The sequence below is a fragment of the Bos javanicus genome, chromosome 18, assembly GCF_032452875.1.
Source record: "Bos javanicus breed banteng chromosome 18, ARS-OSU_banteng_1.0, whole genome shotgun sequence".
NCBI lineage: Eukaryota > Metazoa > Chordata > Mammalia > Artiodactyla > Bovidae > Bos > Bos javanicus.
Window position 1 is genome coordinate 48,522,090 of NC_083885.1, and position 17,237 is coordinate 48,539,326.

Consider the following 17,237-nt stretch of genomic DNA (forward strand, 5'->3'; position numbering starts at 1 on the left):
CCCCCAACCCCAAAACCAAGATGAAAGCAGAGACTGAAGTCATGTTTATTGGGAGACAGGGGCATGCCAGGATCAGGAGTGTGTGTCCGTTGGGGAGGGAGGTGTCGAGACTGGTTCCTAACACCCCCTCGGGGACTCATTCCTGGATGTAGAGATTGCTGGGGGCAGTGGGATCATCTGCTGGGCGCGTCTCCACCACCACAGGCCTGGGGAAGGAAAAGAGAAGTCAGTTCATTCACTCATTTGTTCATTCACTCATTTGCAGAGAAGTCGATAGAGTTTGTGCCAGCATAGTGCTGGGTAGAGCAGTGGATGAGCAGACACAGCCCCTGCCCTCAGGAGACCAACATGAACCAGTGAATTCGATAAGTACAAAGAAGCATGAGGCACACAGCAGGGAAACCCAGCTCGAGGGGTCAGCCAAGGTGTCCCTAAAGAATGGATGGTGGAGCCTGAAAGAAGCTCAGGAGGGAACCTGGTGAAAGGGCAGGGACGAGTGTTCTGGGCAGAGACAACAGCCTGGGCAAAGGACTCACATGGGAGAGGGCTTGACTGCACAAGTCGTGGTTTGTGGGCTGTGACCAGGATTGGGTATTTATCTTGAGGCCACAGGAAGCTTTTAACCAGGTGGAGAGTGACACAATCAGATCTGGATTTTAAAAGGCCCCTCTGACATATTGAAAGATCAGAGAGATCCTTGAAGAAGCTCTCACTGGCTAAATCTGTGAGTATTTGTGCCTCAAAACAGATAATGATAGTAATAGGTTATAACCCATAGAATAAAATGAAAACCAGCTCTCCTGGTGGTCCAGCAGTTAAGAATCTGCTTTGCAATACAAGGGACACCAGTTTGATCCCTGGCCCAGGAAAATCCCACTTCCCACAGAGCAGCTAAGCCCATGAGCCACAGCTACCAGAGCCTGTGCTCCACAATAAGAGAAGCCACGACAGTGAGAAGCCCACACACTGCAACGAAGAAGGGTGGCCCCCACTCTCGGCAACTAGAGAAAAGTCTGTGTGTAATAACAAAGACCCACCGCAGCCAAAAATAAACAATAAAATCTTTAAAGAAAAATAAAGTGGAGGATCCTTTTTTAAAAAAGAATAAACTAAAAACCCTTGAGACTATGCTGAAATACACACACACACACAGTCATATATACACACATACATACAAATATACATACACACATACATGGTGGAGAAGGGACAGCTCTTTCCTACAGTAGAATGCTGACTTATAAATGTAGAAAGAATGATAGAAATAGGAAACTCACCATTTAATAGGCTCAGGCAAAAATCATCAAGTCATGGTAAAATTAGGTGAAACAATAGTTTTACATTGTTTCAAGAAATTACCCAAAAGGATACTTATTTATACAGAGGAAAGAAGAGTAGCATTATAGTCAAGAAAACTGGCTCATTCCATTTTAACCAAGTGACCGACCACAGATAACCTCACCAGTAGCGGGACAAACTGACACACACTTCCTGATCCGATGCAGTGAGAAGGACACCCCATCACTTCTGTGGTATTCCTGCCCCAAACGTGTAACCTGGAAACCTCAAACCCAACTAAGGGACATTCTGAAAAACAAATTTCCTGTGCTCTTCAGAAGTGTCAAGGTCACGAAAAGCACAGAAAGTCTGAAGAATGTTCCGGGCACAAGACTAAAGAAACATGACCCCAAAATGCAGCCTATAATCCTGGATGATATCATGGACCAAAAAAAAAAAAAAAAAAGTATTATTTTTTGGTTACAAAGAGCATCATTGGAAAAACTGGTGAGACTTGAGTGGGTGTGTGAAATTAGAAGATAGTGCTATCTCGGTGCTCTTTTCTTGATTTTGACAGCTGTATTGTGGTTTGTAAGAGTATGTCCTTGCCTTGATTTAGGAAACATACACTGAAGTATTTTGGGGTAAACTAGCATCATGCTTGCAATTCATGTGCCAAAAGAAAAAAATTACACATATATCCAAGGCAAGAATAAAGCAAATGTGGTTAAAAATAATATACAGGGAATCTGGGTGAAGGGGATACAGAATTCTTAAATTTATTTTGGCAACTTCTCTGAGTCTAAATTTGCATCAACATATCAATAAAAAGTTAAAAAAGAATGAAAATTCCACCTTCGGGCTTCCCTGGTGGCTCAGTGGTGAAGAACCTGCCTGCCAATGTGGGAAACACGGATCCAGTCCCTGATCTGGGAAGATCCCACGCACCATGAGGCAACTAAGCCCGTGCACCACAACTACTGAGCCTGTGCTCTAGAGCCCGGGAGCCACAACACAGCCAAAGCACAGCCAAAAATAATTAATTTAAAAAGTTTTAACAAAAGAAAATCCCACCTTGGCTGCTCTGTGGGGAATAGACTATAGGGGACAGAGACAGAAGCAGGGAGACCAGGCGAGAGGATGTCCAGGCCAAAGATACAGAGGGCTGGGGACACCTCAAGATACCCTCTTTACCTCCAAAGCACCCCCCCTCCCTGGTCCTCTGTTCTCTTCCCCAAGTTCATACCTGGGGGAGCCAAGCAGACGGAAGGTGAGGGTGGGGTCTCTGAGCTCCTGCAGCAGCTGGGGGAAAAGGTGCTGTATCAGTGTCTAGAAGACTCCTCCCCTCTCCCTTAAAGAGAGTAAGGGGCAAGGTCTCTGAACTCCTCAGGTCCAGAAATAATCTTTGCTGCTAACACCATTCATCAACTGTGTGACCTCAGGCAAGATACTTAACCTCTCTGCACCTCAGAGCACTAACCTTTGAAATCATAATACCTACCTGACAGGTGATCCCGAAGATTAAGAATACAAAAGTGTAAGGGCAGAGCCTGACACATGGTGTTCTGTGAATTAAGCATCATTTTCACTCCATTTTCCAGATGAGAAAAGTGAGGCACAGAAAGATTAAGTCATTTGCCTAAAATCATTCAGCTGGATTCCAACCCAGGCAGTCTGGTCCGTGCTCTTAACCCACTTGTCTCTATCTGTGACCCCATTTTACAGTTGGGAGCCTGAGGGAGGCTCAGAAAGATGCAAAGTCACACAGTGACCCTGGATGAGCTCTGGTCCCAAGAGACACTGGAGCAGAGAAGGGGACCTGTCTGAACTGAGCCTAGAGGAAGTGTCACCTCCAGGGACTTTACACGCTGAGTTTGTTTTCCCAATCGATCTGATGAGTGAGATGACTGACGTGGGAGGGGCTTGCGGGTGCTAGGAGGGAGGAGCTTACCTGGTCCGAGCCTAGAGCCCACACCTGCACTCCATGCTTCCAGAAGGCCTGGAGCCGACCCCCGACCATAGCTGGGAGGAAAGCAGTGCCTGTTACCCTTGGGTTTCACTTAAGCCTCCAACCTGGACCCCGGACCCCGGAATTATCATTCCGGCACATACCCACGGCCTCCACTGCTTCAGTCATGGGGATCTCTGGAGTTCGAAGCCCCCGGACCGGGGCCCCCTCTGGGGTTACCAGCTTCAGGGACCCTAGAAGGAGGTAGAGAAGGTACTTTAAGAGCAGTAAGCGGGCTTGAGAAGGTTATCGAGGGACCGGACAATACGTTCAGTGTAAGAAGCAAAGCAGGACGAGTAAGGACTGGAGGCGCTCAGAGTTTCTGAGAGGTGCGGGGCCTGGGGGTCGGTACCTAGGAACAGTGGAGGCAAGGGAGGAAGGAAAGTTCTTACCGTCCATCAACACCATCACCTTGTCTTCCTCGACCTGGGTCACCTGTACTGGTCCCTTGTGCTCTGCTTGAGAGATCCGGGTTTAGGGACCAATTTCCCCGCATTACGCCTTCCTCCGCTAGGCCCCCCTCTCCATTCCCAAGCAATCGGGCTAAACCGCGCCCCTCACAGAATTCCCCACTCCCCAACATCAATCTCACTAATTATATATACCCAACGTTCTCCCGCCCCGCTCTCGGTTCATCCCCTTTCCCAGTTACGCCTCAGGCTAAGCACCGCCCAGCCACTCAGACCCAACCCAACCCAACTGATAAGCCTCACCCGTCCCAGAGCCTGCCCGACTCACCCGTGCTCATCTCGCCCAGCCAGCAGGAGAGCGCACCGAAGCGCACGGTGTGGAAGAGCACCGACTTCGCCGGCCTTCCGGGGCTCACGCCGATGCACACTGAGGGCAGCTCGGAGCCTGGCCCGGTCAGCAGTGCAAACACAGGCAGAGGCGTAGGGAGCGGGAACAGCACCTGCTGCGGGCCACGCAGGGAGGGGCGGGCTCAGAGGAGGACGGGGCGGGGCCTGGGGCGGGGCCTGAGGGGCGGGGTCTTGGAGGACAGTGGGCTTGGGGCTTCCGAAGTATTTCCCCTCCCCACCAAGTATTTCTTGAGCCCTCAGTTTTGGGAAGCACCATCTAGAAACTTCAGGGGGGTGAGGCCTCAAAAGGCTTAGAAAGTGACGGGTGGAGTGAGGGCCGGAGCTTAAGGATCAGAAAGACTTCAGGGGAGAAGCCTCCAGGTGGGCGGAGCCTTGGGGAGATTGTGGGAGGCCTCAGGTGGAAGCCCAGGTTCGCCGAGCTCGCGGCAGAAGCGTAGAGTGGACGGCCCCAGCCACCCAAACTGACAAAGCCCCTAGCGTCTCCAGGCTCCCTACCCGGACCAGCAGGAACTTGTTCATGGGCTGGTACCACTGAAGCAGGACCACGGATGTCTCCAAAGCCCCGCACAGGAACGGGCCTCCGGAGCTGGTGCCCTCCGCTGTGGAGGCGGGTAAGTAGTGGTCAATGGTCTCTCCCGCGACCCCTCGCCCCCAAAGGCCACACACCTCTCCCCAGGCTCTACTCACCCTGCCTTAACTCTGCAACCCTCTCCCGTGGAGAGGAGTCCAAGTCCCACCCTTGGTCCTGCCCCCTGTCTGCCCACCCCTGGGTTCTCACCCACACAGCACGCCCGGCAGCCTTTGGTGTCCGGGATCTTAGTGGAGACTATGTTCTTCCTGCGGCAGAAGGTAGGCATGAATGGAGGCGAGGGACGGCAGGAATGGGGCATTAGAGGAATCAGTGGTACCACTAGGGGCTGGTACCTTGCTAGTAGCCGGTGGGGGCTAATGTGAGCGATGGGGCTTCCTGTTCTGCCCTCTTTCCGTTCCAGCAGGCCCAGGATGCTATGAGAATACAGGTAGGGGGTCTTTCCTGCAGTGTGTGTGTACATAGGGAAAGCAGGCAGTTATAGGCTACTGCACACTCCCACCCTTCCCTCAGCCCATCACTTGGCCCCGTCCCTTTTAAATGCCCAAGTCTTCAAGTCTCAAGCACCTTTATTTATTCATTTTTTCATGCAACATGTTTTAAAAAGTTTTTTTTGGCTGTGCCCCATGGCATGTGGGATCTTAGTTCCCTGACCAGGGATTGAACCCATGCGCACTGCTGTGGAAGTGTGGAGGCTTAAACACTGGACCACCAGGAAGTGCCGGTGCAACATATTTTAAATGTCCACTATAGGCCAGGCACTGTGCTTGGCTCTGGTGAACAATGGTGAGTAAAATAAATATGTTCCCTACCCTCATAGTACTTGTGGCCACATGAGAAATGACAGACACTTAACAATCAGATGAAGTTACACATGTTACAAAGTTCAAGAAGGAACATCTAGAAATTCTGCAAAAGTTTGTCATCACAGATGTGATATGAATGAGCTCACTCATTCTATTTGGCTCAGGGTCTCATAAATTAGAAATTCTTTTACACAAAGTGTTTATAGAACAATGACACAAAATTTTAATCCACAACCTGCTCACTCCATTTTAGTAAAGCATGGACCAAGTATTGTCAAAGAAAGGTAAAGACTGACTTCTTGTGAAAATTACCTCAAAACTGACTTGAGAGGTGGGCACTATTGTGAGCCCCATTTTAAAGATGGGGAAACAGAGGCCTAGGAAGAAGTGTCTTGCCCCAAGTCCCACAGTGAAAAGGTGGCTGGAATTTGAACTGTAGTCTCTGCGCAGGGGGAGCCTAATTGTTTTCTCTGTGCCCACCTATTTCCCAACCTCCTGACCTTTGACCCCTTAAGTTCTGACCCCCAGCCCTCCCACCCAAGCCACAGCCAGACCTGAGAGTGACATGAGGACATTGTTGATGGAGTACACCCAGGTAGTCCGGCCAGAAAAAAGCTACAGGGCAAGGGGGAGATGGCTCCTGTAAGACCCCAGCAACCCCAACTCCAGCCCCCACCCTCAGCCGCCCTTGACCCACCCCAGGGACTGCCCCTCACCATCTCCAGCGTAGCCTCCTGGTCATTTCGGTTCAGGATAAAAATGCCTTCCTCAGCCCCCAGGAGCAGGTGCTGGTCTAGGGGGCAGACATGATGATGCTGGGACCTGCTTCATCACAAGGGCCCTCCCAGACCCCATATGACCCCAAACACTGATGCTGTTCCTTCGATTCTCTACTCTCCCCCGCCACACTGACATTTCCAGCCTTTGTTTTCACAAATCTGAACTCAAACCCTGACCAGTTCCCTTGAGCTGGTCTCATTCTCACCAGCCTCTGACTTCCCCTGTTCTGGTGGTTCTCCCATCTCTGACCTGCAAACCTGACCATCTGTCCCCTCAATTCTGACCCCAACATCAGACATGTCTTCCCCAGTAGCCCTCTCAATTCTATCTGTTTTTCTCCCCAGTTCTGGTCCCTGAATGCTAATCCTATCTCAACACTGATGCTCAAATTCAAATACCCTTACATATGGCTCTTTGTGTCCAGTGTGACCCCACAAGCTCTAATACTGTTTGCTTAACATTACCCCTCACTGACTGTGATCCCTAAACTCTGTCCCTTTCTGCTACATTCTAATCCCTAAAACTCCTGACCCCAAATTGCTGATCCCAGTCTCTCTACCATTAACCTCCAACTGAGGCTGTGTGTGTGCGTGTGTGTGTGTGTGTGTGTGTGCACACGCAGTTGTGTCTGACTCTTTGAGACCTCATGGACTGTAGCTCACCAGGCTCCTCTGACCATGGGATTTTCCAGGCAAGCATACTGCAGTGGGTTGCCATTTCCTTCTCTGGGGCAACTGAGGTTAATGGGGTCCAACTGTCCCAGATCTTATACACCAAACTCTGACCTTTCTGGTTTATCTGACACTCCTTTTTAAAATTCCTATTTTATTTATCTATTTTTTTGTGGCCACACTGTGCAGCATGTGGGATCTTAGTTCCCCAGCCAGGGATCAAACCTGTGCCCCCCTGCAGTGGAAGCTCAGAGTCTTAACCACTAGACCTTCAGGGAAATTCCATGTCTGACACTCTTGACTTCCAAACTAATTTCCCTAATCTTCACTCTCAAACTCTGCTTCAGTCTACCCAGCTTTGATCCCTAAACCCCAGCTGTAACTCCTGGCTCTGCCCCTGCCTCCACTCTGCCACTCCCTACTGTATTAAGACACTTCCCCTCTCCCTGACTTTCTGCCTTCCACTAAGGGTCCTCCCCAACCCTGCCACATTCTCCCGTGGCCCTCCTGAGTACTCACCCTTGGTGGAGGGGTGTGTCCAGGCCGCCGTGCTGTGGATCCGGAGGGGGCAGCCATTGAACAACTTGACGAGAAGGGCACATCCCTGGGTGGGCCATGGGGGGATGGGGCAGCAGCAGATCCAGCAAAAGGGGGAGGGGACAGGAAAGCATAGTGGTTAAGACTCAGAAGCAAGAGTGGCAAGGTTCAAATCCCGCCTCTGCCTGCTCAAAGGTTTATGACCTTGGAAACTGTTTAACCCCTCTGTGCCTCAGTTTCCCCATTTTGAAATGGCAGATAATACGTGTCTCTGCAGTATCTGCAGGATGGCATCCCTGACTCACAGGACATGAGTTTGAGCAAACTCCAGCAGAGAGCAAAGGACAAGGCAGCCTGGCATGCTGTAGTCCACGGGGTCACAAAGAGTCGGACACGACTTAGTGACTGAACAGCAACAACTGCGGTATCTATCTCTATCTGTACAGGTACACACCATGCAAAGACACGAGAGCAGGGTCTCGCACAGAGGCTCTGCTCAACTAATGTCACCTGTCATTAGTCTTCCCTGCCCCACCCCCCACTCCCACCAGGCATCCCCAGCTGCATCCGGAGATATCAATCCTCAGCATCACTGGCCTCACCTTTCTCTTCATCTTTTCCTTCTTGGGGGGCAACAGTGGGGGCTGGTCAGGCTCTCGAGGGGCTGGGTTCCAGAGTGAGGGTTCTGAGATGGGGAGGGGAAAATCAGCCCCCAAAGCCCCCCGATCCCTGCCCAACCCCCACCTTCACCCACCTCCCAGCCCAGCCTGCCCTGTTACCTGAGTGGGCAGTGAGGTGGGGGCTTCGGGTGGCTGGGGGAGGCCCGAGATGGGGGGTGCGTGGGGGAGGCCCACTGGCACACCGGACCAGCACCCCCGGGCTCAGCTGGCCATCATCCCCAGTCCCCCCAGGACCCTCATCCGACGGAGAACGGAACTTGGGCTTTGGAGAGAGAGGAGGAGGGTGGGGAATACATTAGATCAACTCAGAGAGAAGGTACCTTGCCAATCACCTCTGCCAGAACTGACATTAGGTCATGGCTCTGTGATATCTAGCCACCCCTCCAACCTTCCTCTCTGATGCATGCCCCCAAATCAACATACTCCAGCAACTAAAGGGGAAGGGTTGGGTGCAGCGGGGTTTCCAAAGACCAGCTACTGACCAGCATCCATTGGGCTAAATATTCTGAGTCCCACACCTAGGGTCAGGGATGCCGTTTCCAGATCCCAGTCATCCCAGTCTCTCAGATCTCAAAGGACCTGGTGTCCCAGACTCCAGCCCAAGAGAGCTTAGTATCTCAGTGTCTATGGGCCCTGGCCTCCTGGCCCCCTGCCCCCCATCTCTGTCCCAGGGCCTTACCTTGGGGGGCAGTGGAGGAGGTGTGTCTTCTGCAGGGGCAGGGCTGGAACACAAAGATGGGGTCAGCAGGCGGGAGGTGTGGCAACAAAGGCCTGGGGACGGTTGGGGCTGGAGGTCTGAGCTCAGGAAGGTCAGAGGGTGACTCGATCTGGGGCTCGAGCTGAGGGCTAAAGGACTGATGACCATGGTGATAATGGTCCCAGTAACTCTTAGATATCAAGTGCTGACTGCATCAAGTCTCTGCAACTTCACACCCGCCTAGGAACACAGACTATACGGTGCTCCCAGGGGTCAGGTTCTCACCTGGTGCACGTGAATCTATTACAGACGACAGGTGTGCAATGGACAGGTGGGCCCTGAGGCTGACACAGGCCTGGGGCTGGGGGAGATGGGGGCCTGGGCCAACTGCTGGGGTTGAGGTTGGGTCTGGGGCTGAGGGCCTGACATGGGGGAAGGTTCGGTCTGAGGGTGGGTGAGAAGATGAAGAAAAATGAGGGGCCCAGGGGTTAAAGGTTAGGGCAGCAGTTGAGGCCTGGGGTTGAGAGAAACATCTGGTAGGAGCTGGGGACTGGAAGGTAGCAGGGGACCCAGGGTTGAGTTGGCTGGGATTGGAGAGGAAGGAAAGGGGAGTCAGGGGTTGGAGGTGAAGGAAGGTGGGGATATTGAGGGTCCGGTCAGGGGTCAGGGGTCAAGGATCAGCACTGAAGGGAAGCAGGGCTGAGGCTGGGATCGGGGGAAGGGAGATGGGTTGTAGGAAGGCAAGGGCTGGGTGGGGGCCTGTGGAGCTCTTACATGTCCACGTCGTCATAGTCATCATCGGACTCTGATAGGTTCCTCCTGAGAAGGAACAGGCATGAGCCTCGGGTGGTCCCCACGCACATCCCTGCCCCACTCCCACCCTGAGAGTCCCTGACCTAGGACTGCTGCTCTTGAAGTCTTCAGGGGGCTGTAGGAGAGCCTGCGGGATAGTAAAGGGTCAGCAGTGGCCCAGGGGGAGAGGAGGGCGGCTGGGCAGTCAGGGAGGATCTCACCGTGTCCACCGGGGGCCTGGACTCCATGCCTCTGAGCTTCCTGAACTCCATGTGCCGCCCTGGGGGATTGGGGGGTGGGGGGCGGGTCACACAGTGAGCTGGGGACGAGGATTTAGGAACAGAAAGAATAGAAGGGGGGGTGGGCTCTGGGGTCAGGATCTTAGCACTGGAGCTGTCCCTATGGGGAAGGGATCCTGGTTTACAGGGGTCTCATCTGGGGGCTTCCAAGGTAGCACCAGTGATAAAGAATCCACCTGCCATTGCAGGGGATGTGGGTTGGATCCCTGGGTCAGGAAGATCCCCTGGAGGAGGGCATGGCAACCTGCTCCAGTATTCTTGCCTGGAGAATCCCATGGACAGAGGATCCAGGTGGGCTAGTCCACGGGGTCACAGACAGTCGGACACAGCTGAGCATATACAGCATTTAGGGGTCAGGAATGGAGATCAGGGAGGTGGGGGTTCAAAATGGGTATAGAGTGGTTGCTTTTAGGTTCCATTTGGGGATCAGGGAACAAAGATTCCTGAGGTCTCTGGGAGTCCTGGCAGTTATGGAAAGCCTCATGAGGTCTGTTTGCAGGACAGAGAGGTGGGGGTCTCCAGAGGCATTTTGTAGACCAGGTGGTGGTGAGGCCCTCTGGGGTCTCCTGCAGAGTCAGATGGTGATGGGGGTCTCTGAGGGTCTATTTGGAAGTGATGAGGGTCTCTAGGGCAATCTGATGAGGGGGCATCTCCTGGATTATAGAGTCAGGTGTCCAGAAACGTAAAGATTCTCTACTCACGACAGCAATCTGCATCTGGGATCCCCAGAGAGCTGGCCCGATGGGTGGATCGGATCCGCCGAGGGATGGCCGGGGGGAGCTGGGCAGAGTGGCGGCTGCATCAGACCTGAGGTCCTCCAGCAGCAGCCCCCCCACCCATGTGGGTCCAGACCAGAGTCCTGGGCCCTCCCATAACCCATGTGCCCCCAAAGCCCTGTGCCAAGCCACCACCCCATCCTCCCTGGCTCTTTTCTGAGAGAGGCAGCAAGGGGGCGCTCCAGGCAGGGAAACAGGCTGAGCAAAGGCAAGCTGGTCTCTCACCTCAGGGTCTTCATCTTCAATCTCGCCCACAGGGGCCCCCTTCCCGGGGTTCCTCAGTTTGTCCAGAAGATCTAGGATCAGGCCCCTGTTGAGCCCAGGCTGGGACACCAGTTGATGCTGGAGGAGGGAAGGAGGGTGTCAGCAGATAGGGGGCGGGACTGGAAGGAGGGGGTTGGGATGGGGCTGGAGAACTTGTCTAAGAGGAAACTTGGGGGGAAGTTGCCAACAGAGGAAGAAGGCAGGGAATTCTGGGGAGCAGCAACCTGGGGGATTCTGAGGTGTCTGAAGAGATTAGAAGAATGTGAGGTATTTTGCAAAACTCTAGAAGTGTCTCAGAGGGGACTGGAGTTCCCCTGGAATTCCGGAGCACACCCAGGAATGGGTCCTGAGGCCCTTAGGAATTTGTGAGATTTAAGAACTCAGTGTAGGGAACTTTGCTGGCGGTCCAGGGGTTGAGAATCTGCCTGCCAATGCAGGGGACACAGGTTCTATCCCTGGTATGGAAAGATCCCACAAGTCGCAGAGCAGCGGAGCCCTTGAGCCACAACTACTGAGCCCTTGTGCCCTAGAGCCCGTGCTCCACAGTGAGAAGCCACCCCAGTGAGAAGCCCGCACGCTGCAGTGAAGAGAGGCAAGGCCACGGGCAGCAGTGAAGACCCAGCACAAAGAAAGCAAAAAAGGGGGCCTGGGAATCAGCTTGGAGAATTTCGAGGGTCCTGGGGAATTCAGAGGGACCGCGACTTTGAAAGGGCAATGGGGGTTCCGTGAAATGAAATGATCAACGTTGTAGAGGCCCTGGGGAATTCCGGGGGTGAGTTTGGGAAGGCTTCTAGGGGAGAGAGGCTTACAGTGAGCATCTTGGTGGCACTGGGTCGCTTCTTGGGGCTCTTAGTGAGGGTGACTTTGACGAAGTTGTGGAAAGCAGCCGACCTTGGGAGGAAGAAGGTGAATTCTGGGGTGAGGGGACCAGAGGCCCTCCCATCTGACCATCACCCTCGGCCCCGCCCTCCCTCCTCCATGTGCCCCTCTCCTACCATTTGCCTTTATCCTTTAGCCTGGGCGGCTGGTAGCCACTCTTGGTCATGAGGAAGAGAACCCTGGAAGAGTAAGGACAGAGCATGGGGATTAGACTTCCAGTGGCGGCCAGACCTTGCGGCTGCAGGGGCCCCTAATAGCACTGAGGTCGGCAGGGAGCAAAGGGAGGGACAGAACAAGAATGAGGGGTACGTTTCACAAGGCATGGGGTACCCCTTTGAGGGGACACCAGCAGGCTCAGGGGGAGCCTCAAGATGGGGCTTCCTAAATTGGGGCCCCTAGTGTGGAGGGATGGAGAAAAGGCTTTCTGGGTTGAGGGACTCCTGAGGGTCTCAGATTGGGCTCAGAGTAAGGGGGGGTCTCCTCTAGGGGGTCTTGAGGTGGAGAAACAGGCTGGGGGGATGGTGTTCAGGGTCAGAGTTGAGTGGGGTCTCTGGGACCAGGGGGACCTGCCACATCTGCCTACCTGAGAGGATGCACGTCAAAGAGTGGTGGCTGTAGCTCGGCTAATTCGATGGCTGTGATGCCCAGGGACCAGATATCACACAGTTCGTTGTATCCCCCCTTCAGGGCCACGGCCGCCACTTCCGGAGCCATCCTAGGGGCAGAGACCCTCAGAGAACCACGGAGTGACACAGGAAGGGGAAAGGGAGAAGAGGAGAATGGGCAGGCATAGAGAGAGCCAGATGCAGAGGGAAACATAAAGATGGAAAGAGACAGAAATCAAGACTTCCCTGGTGGACCGGTGGCTGAGACTCCACGCTCCCAGCGCAGGGGGCCTGGGTTCAATCCCTGGTCAGGGAACTAGATCCCACATGCTGCAACTAAGACCCAGCACAATCAAATAAATATTAAAAAAATAAAAAGATGGAGAGAGAGAAAGGCAGAGAGATAGAGACAGGCTGGAAGATGGAGACTAAGAGAGAGACAGTGAGACAAACGTGGACAGATATGGAAAGACAGACAGACCAGGATAAAAATCAACATAAACACTGGGAGGAATGGCTGGAGGGTGCACAGAGAGACCTAGGTAAACGGAAAACTCCAAAAAGACCCAAAGAGCAGATACACTGTTTACCAACTGAGCCACCAGGGAAGTCCGGTCCAGAGAAAGGTAGAGGTGGGCAAAAAAGCCAGTACAGAGATGCCCAGAGATCTGGGCTAGTGAAAGCCAAGCCACCCCACACCACTCCTAGCTGCCAGCCAGGCATTCCTCACCAGTAGGGTGTCCCAATGAAAGAGAGGCGTCGAGCTAGTGTTGCCCCGATCTGGGCCGAGATACCAAAGTCAGCTGGAGACAGAAGGAGAGACATAGTGACCTGGGGTCCCCTGTCCCCTCAGTCTCCCCTCAGACCCTCAGTCAGCCCCTCTCCCCATCCCCACCAGCCACACTCACCCAGTCTGACCTCCCCAGCATCGTTGATGAGGATGTTGGCTCCCTGGGGAAGAGGGAGGGATTCGAGGCTGTCAGAGATACCCCCAAGTCTAATGCTGCTGACACTCCCTGGGCCCACGACACCCTGACCCTCCTGACTCCTGTCTCCCGGGTCCCCCACCCACCAAGGCCATCTCTCTGCCCCTAGGTCACCTTGATGTCCCGGTGGATCTTCTTCTGTGAGTGCAGATAGGCCAGTCCCTGGGGAGGAGGGCAGAAGTGGGGGCTATGAGCGTCCAGAGGCAGGAGCAGGGCCCTGCCCCACCCCAAGCCCGGAGAGCATCCCCTTACCTGGAGCACTTCCCGGCAGACGTAGCTGATCTGGAGCTCCGACAGGGAGCCTGTCACTGCAAAGGTCACCCAGGCACTGTATTGGGTGCAGGCCAGACCCCTGGCCACCACCCACACCAGCTGAGAGGGTACCACGCAGGGAGGGGAGAACTGGGATGGGACAGGTGGAAGGAGGAGGCAGAGAGGCAGTCAGCAACAGAGAGAGGCAGCGATGCAGGGAACCAGAGAGACTCATTCAACGTGATTATCTGCTGCATGTCTACTGTGTGCCAGCCACTGTGGCAGGCAACAGGGATACAGCTGTGGACAAAAGAGGCAGAGATCCCTGCCCCCATGGCAAGAACGTTCTAGCCCAGGAGACGGATGGCAGACAAGATAAACAGGTAAGATACATGATACACGAGACGCCAATAAATAGTAAGAAGAAAAATTAAGCAAGAAAAGATAACAGGAAATATGTGTGGGAAATATGTGTGGGAAGGAGTATGACATTTTACACAGGTTGATCAGCGAAGGTGACCCTGAGAAGGCGGCGGGGGTGGAGATGGGGAGCAGTCCCACTCGGAAAGGGAAAGGCAAGTGCAAAGGCCCAGAAGCAGGGGAGTGCCCCCGGTGGGGCTGGAAAGCAGAGGAGTGGGTGGAGCAGGGTTGAGAGTGCCAGCCTGGGATTGCCAGTGGGGGCCAGACTCATGGGCGGTGTTGAGAAACTTGGGCTTCACTTTGGAGGGAGGTGGAGGGCATGGGACAGCTCTGAGTGATGTCACTCTGTAGAACGAGGAAGGGCAGAGAGAGATGGGAAGAGACATAGAGAATCAGGAACAGACTCAAGCTGAGGCAGAGAAAGACAGACATGGCCAGAGACACCCCCAACTGGGAAAACAGACACAGTGAGAAAGAGAGACACAAAGGGGTGAGGCAAATACACCAGAGAGAGACAGCAGACTCAAGGGGTCAGAGACTCGGTCTGACGGGCTGGTGGGGTGAGTCACTTCCTCTCTGTGGGCCTCAGTTTCCCCCACCCGCCCTGAGGACTTCTTCATGAAGTCCTTCCTTTCCTGACATTTGAGGTCTAGGGCTGGACGGAGACTGGGAGACTGGGAGATGGTCAAAGATAGAGGTGCACATCAGAAATCTGATCAAGGCCCACCCCGTCCCCACCCTCCAGTGCTCCAAGACAGTGAGAAGCAGGCTGAGTGAATCAGAAATGCATTCACTCATTAAATGAACAGATGGGCACTGACGATGAGCTAGAAACGCAGAAATACTCAAAGGCATGAATAGACCTCGGTGAGAAAATGCAGGCACGGGGGAAGACGGGGCAGGGAAAGTCAAGGCGATCATTGCAGAAAAACCAGAGCTGGACTCTCAGGTCCTGAAGGATATAGGGTTCAGGGCCCACTTGGGTACCACAGTCTCCCCAGCATCTTCCGGGCCAGGCCTGGTGCAGAGGAGGGGCTCTGTGTGAAATATAGGCCAGAAAGACAGTCTCCGGAGACGCAAGGGTAGAGGGACGGGACAGGTGGATTGGAGGGCCAAGGGCTGCCTGGATCTCCTCGCCCCGCCACTCACCTTGGTAGATGTCCTGGAGAGAACCAGCCCCACAGAATTCCATGCAGATCCAGAGTTTCTGCAGCCTACAACAGTTCAAGAGCAATAATAATAATAACAGTAATAAATCATTATTGGGACAGTTCCTGGCTCACTGTCCATCCTATCCTAGTTCAACAAGAACTTGAATGTAAGAGCTGTCATCTCTCTATTGCCTACCAGAGTGAGATCATCCCATTTTACAAATGGGGAGGCTGAGGCTCAGAGAAGAAAATATATATTTAGAGTCAACTGGACCAAACCCAGGTCCCTGGGCTCCTACCATGACGTTCTCTGTTGTCCCATGCTAACCTAGGAGACAGGGCAGAGACTTCACAGGTTGTGGAAGTTCAAAGGGGACAGAGGAGCCCAGGATGCCGGGTCTGGGGGGCAGAGATCATTCCTGGGGCATCTGGGATATTCAAGGGTCAGGGAAATTAGGGGTTCATATTAAAGGAACAGAAAGTGAAACTGGGGGACCTGCAAGTCAGAACGATGATCAGTTTTAGGGGGACTTGGTTTCACATTTGATTACCACAAAGGGATCAATTTAGTGAGAAATGCTAGTTATTTATTGGAGATGAGATTTGGAGGTGCTCTGGTCAAACAAGTGGGACTTCGGGCTGGGGATCAAGTTAGGAGGCCTCAGTTAAAAATGGAGGTCCGGGATTAGAGGTTAGGTTGAGGGGGGCCTGGTCAGGAATGGGAGCTGGGGGCTGGGCTGGGGGGCAGGGCAGGTCTGCGGCTCATCACCAGAGATAACTCCCATGGTAGGCCACGATGTTGGCGTGCCGACAAGTTTTCAAGATGAGGATTTCCTTCTGAAGGGTGGAAACATCATCGTCTGCAAGGAGGGGCAGAAGAGAAAAGGCTACTGCAGAGAGGGAGTATGGGGGAGATCCCAGGGTCCCAGGAGGTGGGGGCAGGGGAATGAGGGCCTGGGTCCTCTCCTCACCAGGCTCCATCTTCACCATCTTCAGTGCCACCAGGTCCCCTGTCACCTTCTCTCGAGCCTTGTAAAGGGGAAGTTGGCAGTCAGGCAGGCTCCATTTGCCCGAGGTCTTCCTCAGCATCCCTGAACCCAAGCCGAGGACTGGGACCCTCTCGCATCCCTATCCCTTCTTGGGGCTCACCCCCAAGGTCACAGGGTTGAGGGTGTCGGAGAATGAGGGGGTTCCTCACCTTGAAAACTTCCCCATAGGTGCCGCCACCCAGCCGCTGCAGCAGGTCATAGTGGTCCCGGGGGTCCCTGTTAAAGATGTCAGGGTCTACGAGGTCCATTCCTGGGGGCCGGAGCTGGGCCTGCGCCCAGGGGCCAGCAGGGCCTCAGGGCTCCGAATGCTGGCACCTCCCTCCCTCCCCACACGCCCTGCACCCGCCTTGCCTCCACCGGCTGTGGGCTCCCCCCTCCCCACTCTCGCTTCCTGCCCCAGCACAGAGCTGTGCAGCCGGCGGCTCCACCCCCTGTCCCCTGGGCCCTGGCAGCCTGTGAGGGGCAGCTTGCCTTGGGACCCAGGGGACCCCCCCCTCCACCTCCGGGGACCTGGGCTGCATGTAAACCAGATGCAAACTATCTTCACTGTGACCTGGAGGGTGCCCTCCCCCTCCCCCGTTCTGGGCAGCGGCTAAAAACTACACTTGAATCTGCTGAATGCTGAGTGTTGGGCCACAACCTGGAGATGGCAGGTCTACACTGGGATGACCATGAAGCGTACATTATTGTTCACCCATACAGGGACACATACAGGCACTTAGTGGTAACTCCCTGTGTGGCGCGCAGGCCAGTCGACGTGCACACACCTGGATACCCGTGTGCACGTATGTGGATGTACCCAGAGCATATACATATAATAACACAAGCATGTGCAGTCATGCCTGCTGTGGACACATGCAGGGCGCTCGCCTTCACCCGCAAAACTGGAGCCTATGGGGA

General features: G+C 54.0%; 1 protein-coding gene across 4 annotated transcripts; it reads right to left on the reverse strand.

Moving 5' to 3' along the window:
- Positions 1–27: 27 nt before the first annotated feature.
- On the reverse strand, positions 28–16,702 carry MAP4K1 (mitogen-activated protein kinase kinase kinase kinase 1). 4 transcript variants are annotated; one of them, XM_061388185.1, is made up of 31 exons: positions 16,487–16,700; positions 16,260–16,317; positions 16,058–16,148; positions 15,287–15,351; positions 13,718–13,773; positions 13,580–13,627; positions 13,388–13,430; positions 13,210–13,282; positions 12,458–12,589; positions 11,991–12,053; positions 11,805–11,886; positions 10,957–11,073; positions 10,657–10,735; positions 9,878–9,936; positions 9,761–9,792; positions 9,639–9,683; positions 8,847–8,889; positions 8,267–8,429; positions 8,090–8,172; positions 7,470–7,554; positions 6,216–6,292; positions 6,054–6,114; positions 5,029–5,137; positions 4,883–4,941; positions 4,600–4,703; positions 4,025–4,199; positions 3,679–3,744; positions 3,391–3,480; positions 3,230–3,300; positions 2,525–2,580; positions 28–206 (listed from the first exon to the last, which is right to left on the reverse strand). In XM_061388185.1, exons 1-31 carry the CDS (start codon positions 16,583–16,585, stop codon positions 137–139), a joined length of 2,454 nt encoding a protein of 817 aa, XP_061244169.1. In that variant the 5' UTR covers positions 16,586–16,700; the 3' UTR covers positions 28–136. The 4 variants fall into 4 exon arrangements, with proteins under 4 accessions (XP_061244169.1, XP_061244167.1, XP_061244168.1 ...); XM_061388183.1 differs by having other exon boundaries at positions 9,761–9,804; XM_061388184.1 differs by having other exon boundaries at positions 3,679–3,741; positions 9,761–9,804; positions 16,487–16,699.
- Between the last annotated feature and the right edge of the window lie 535 nt (positions 16,703–17,237).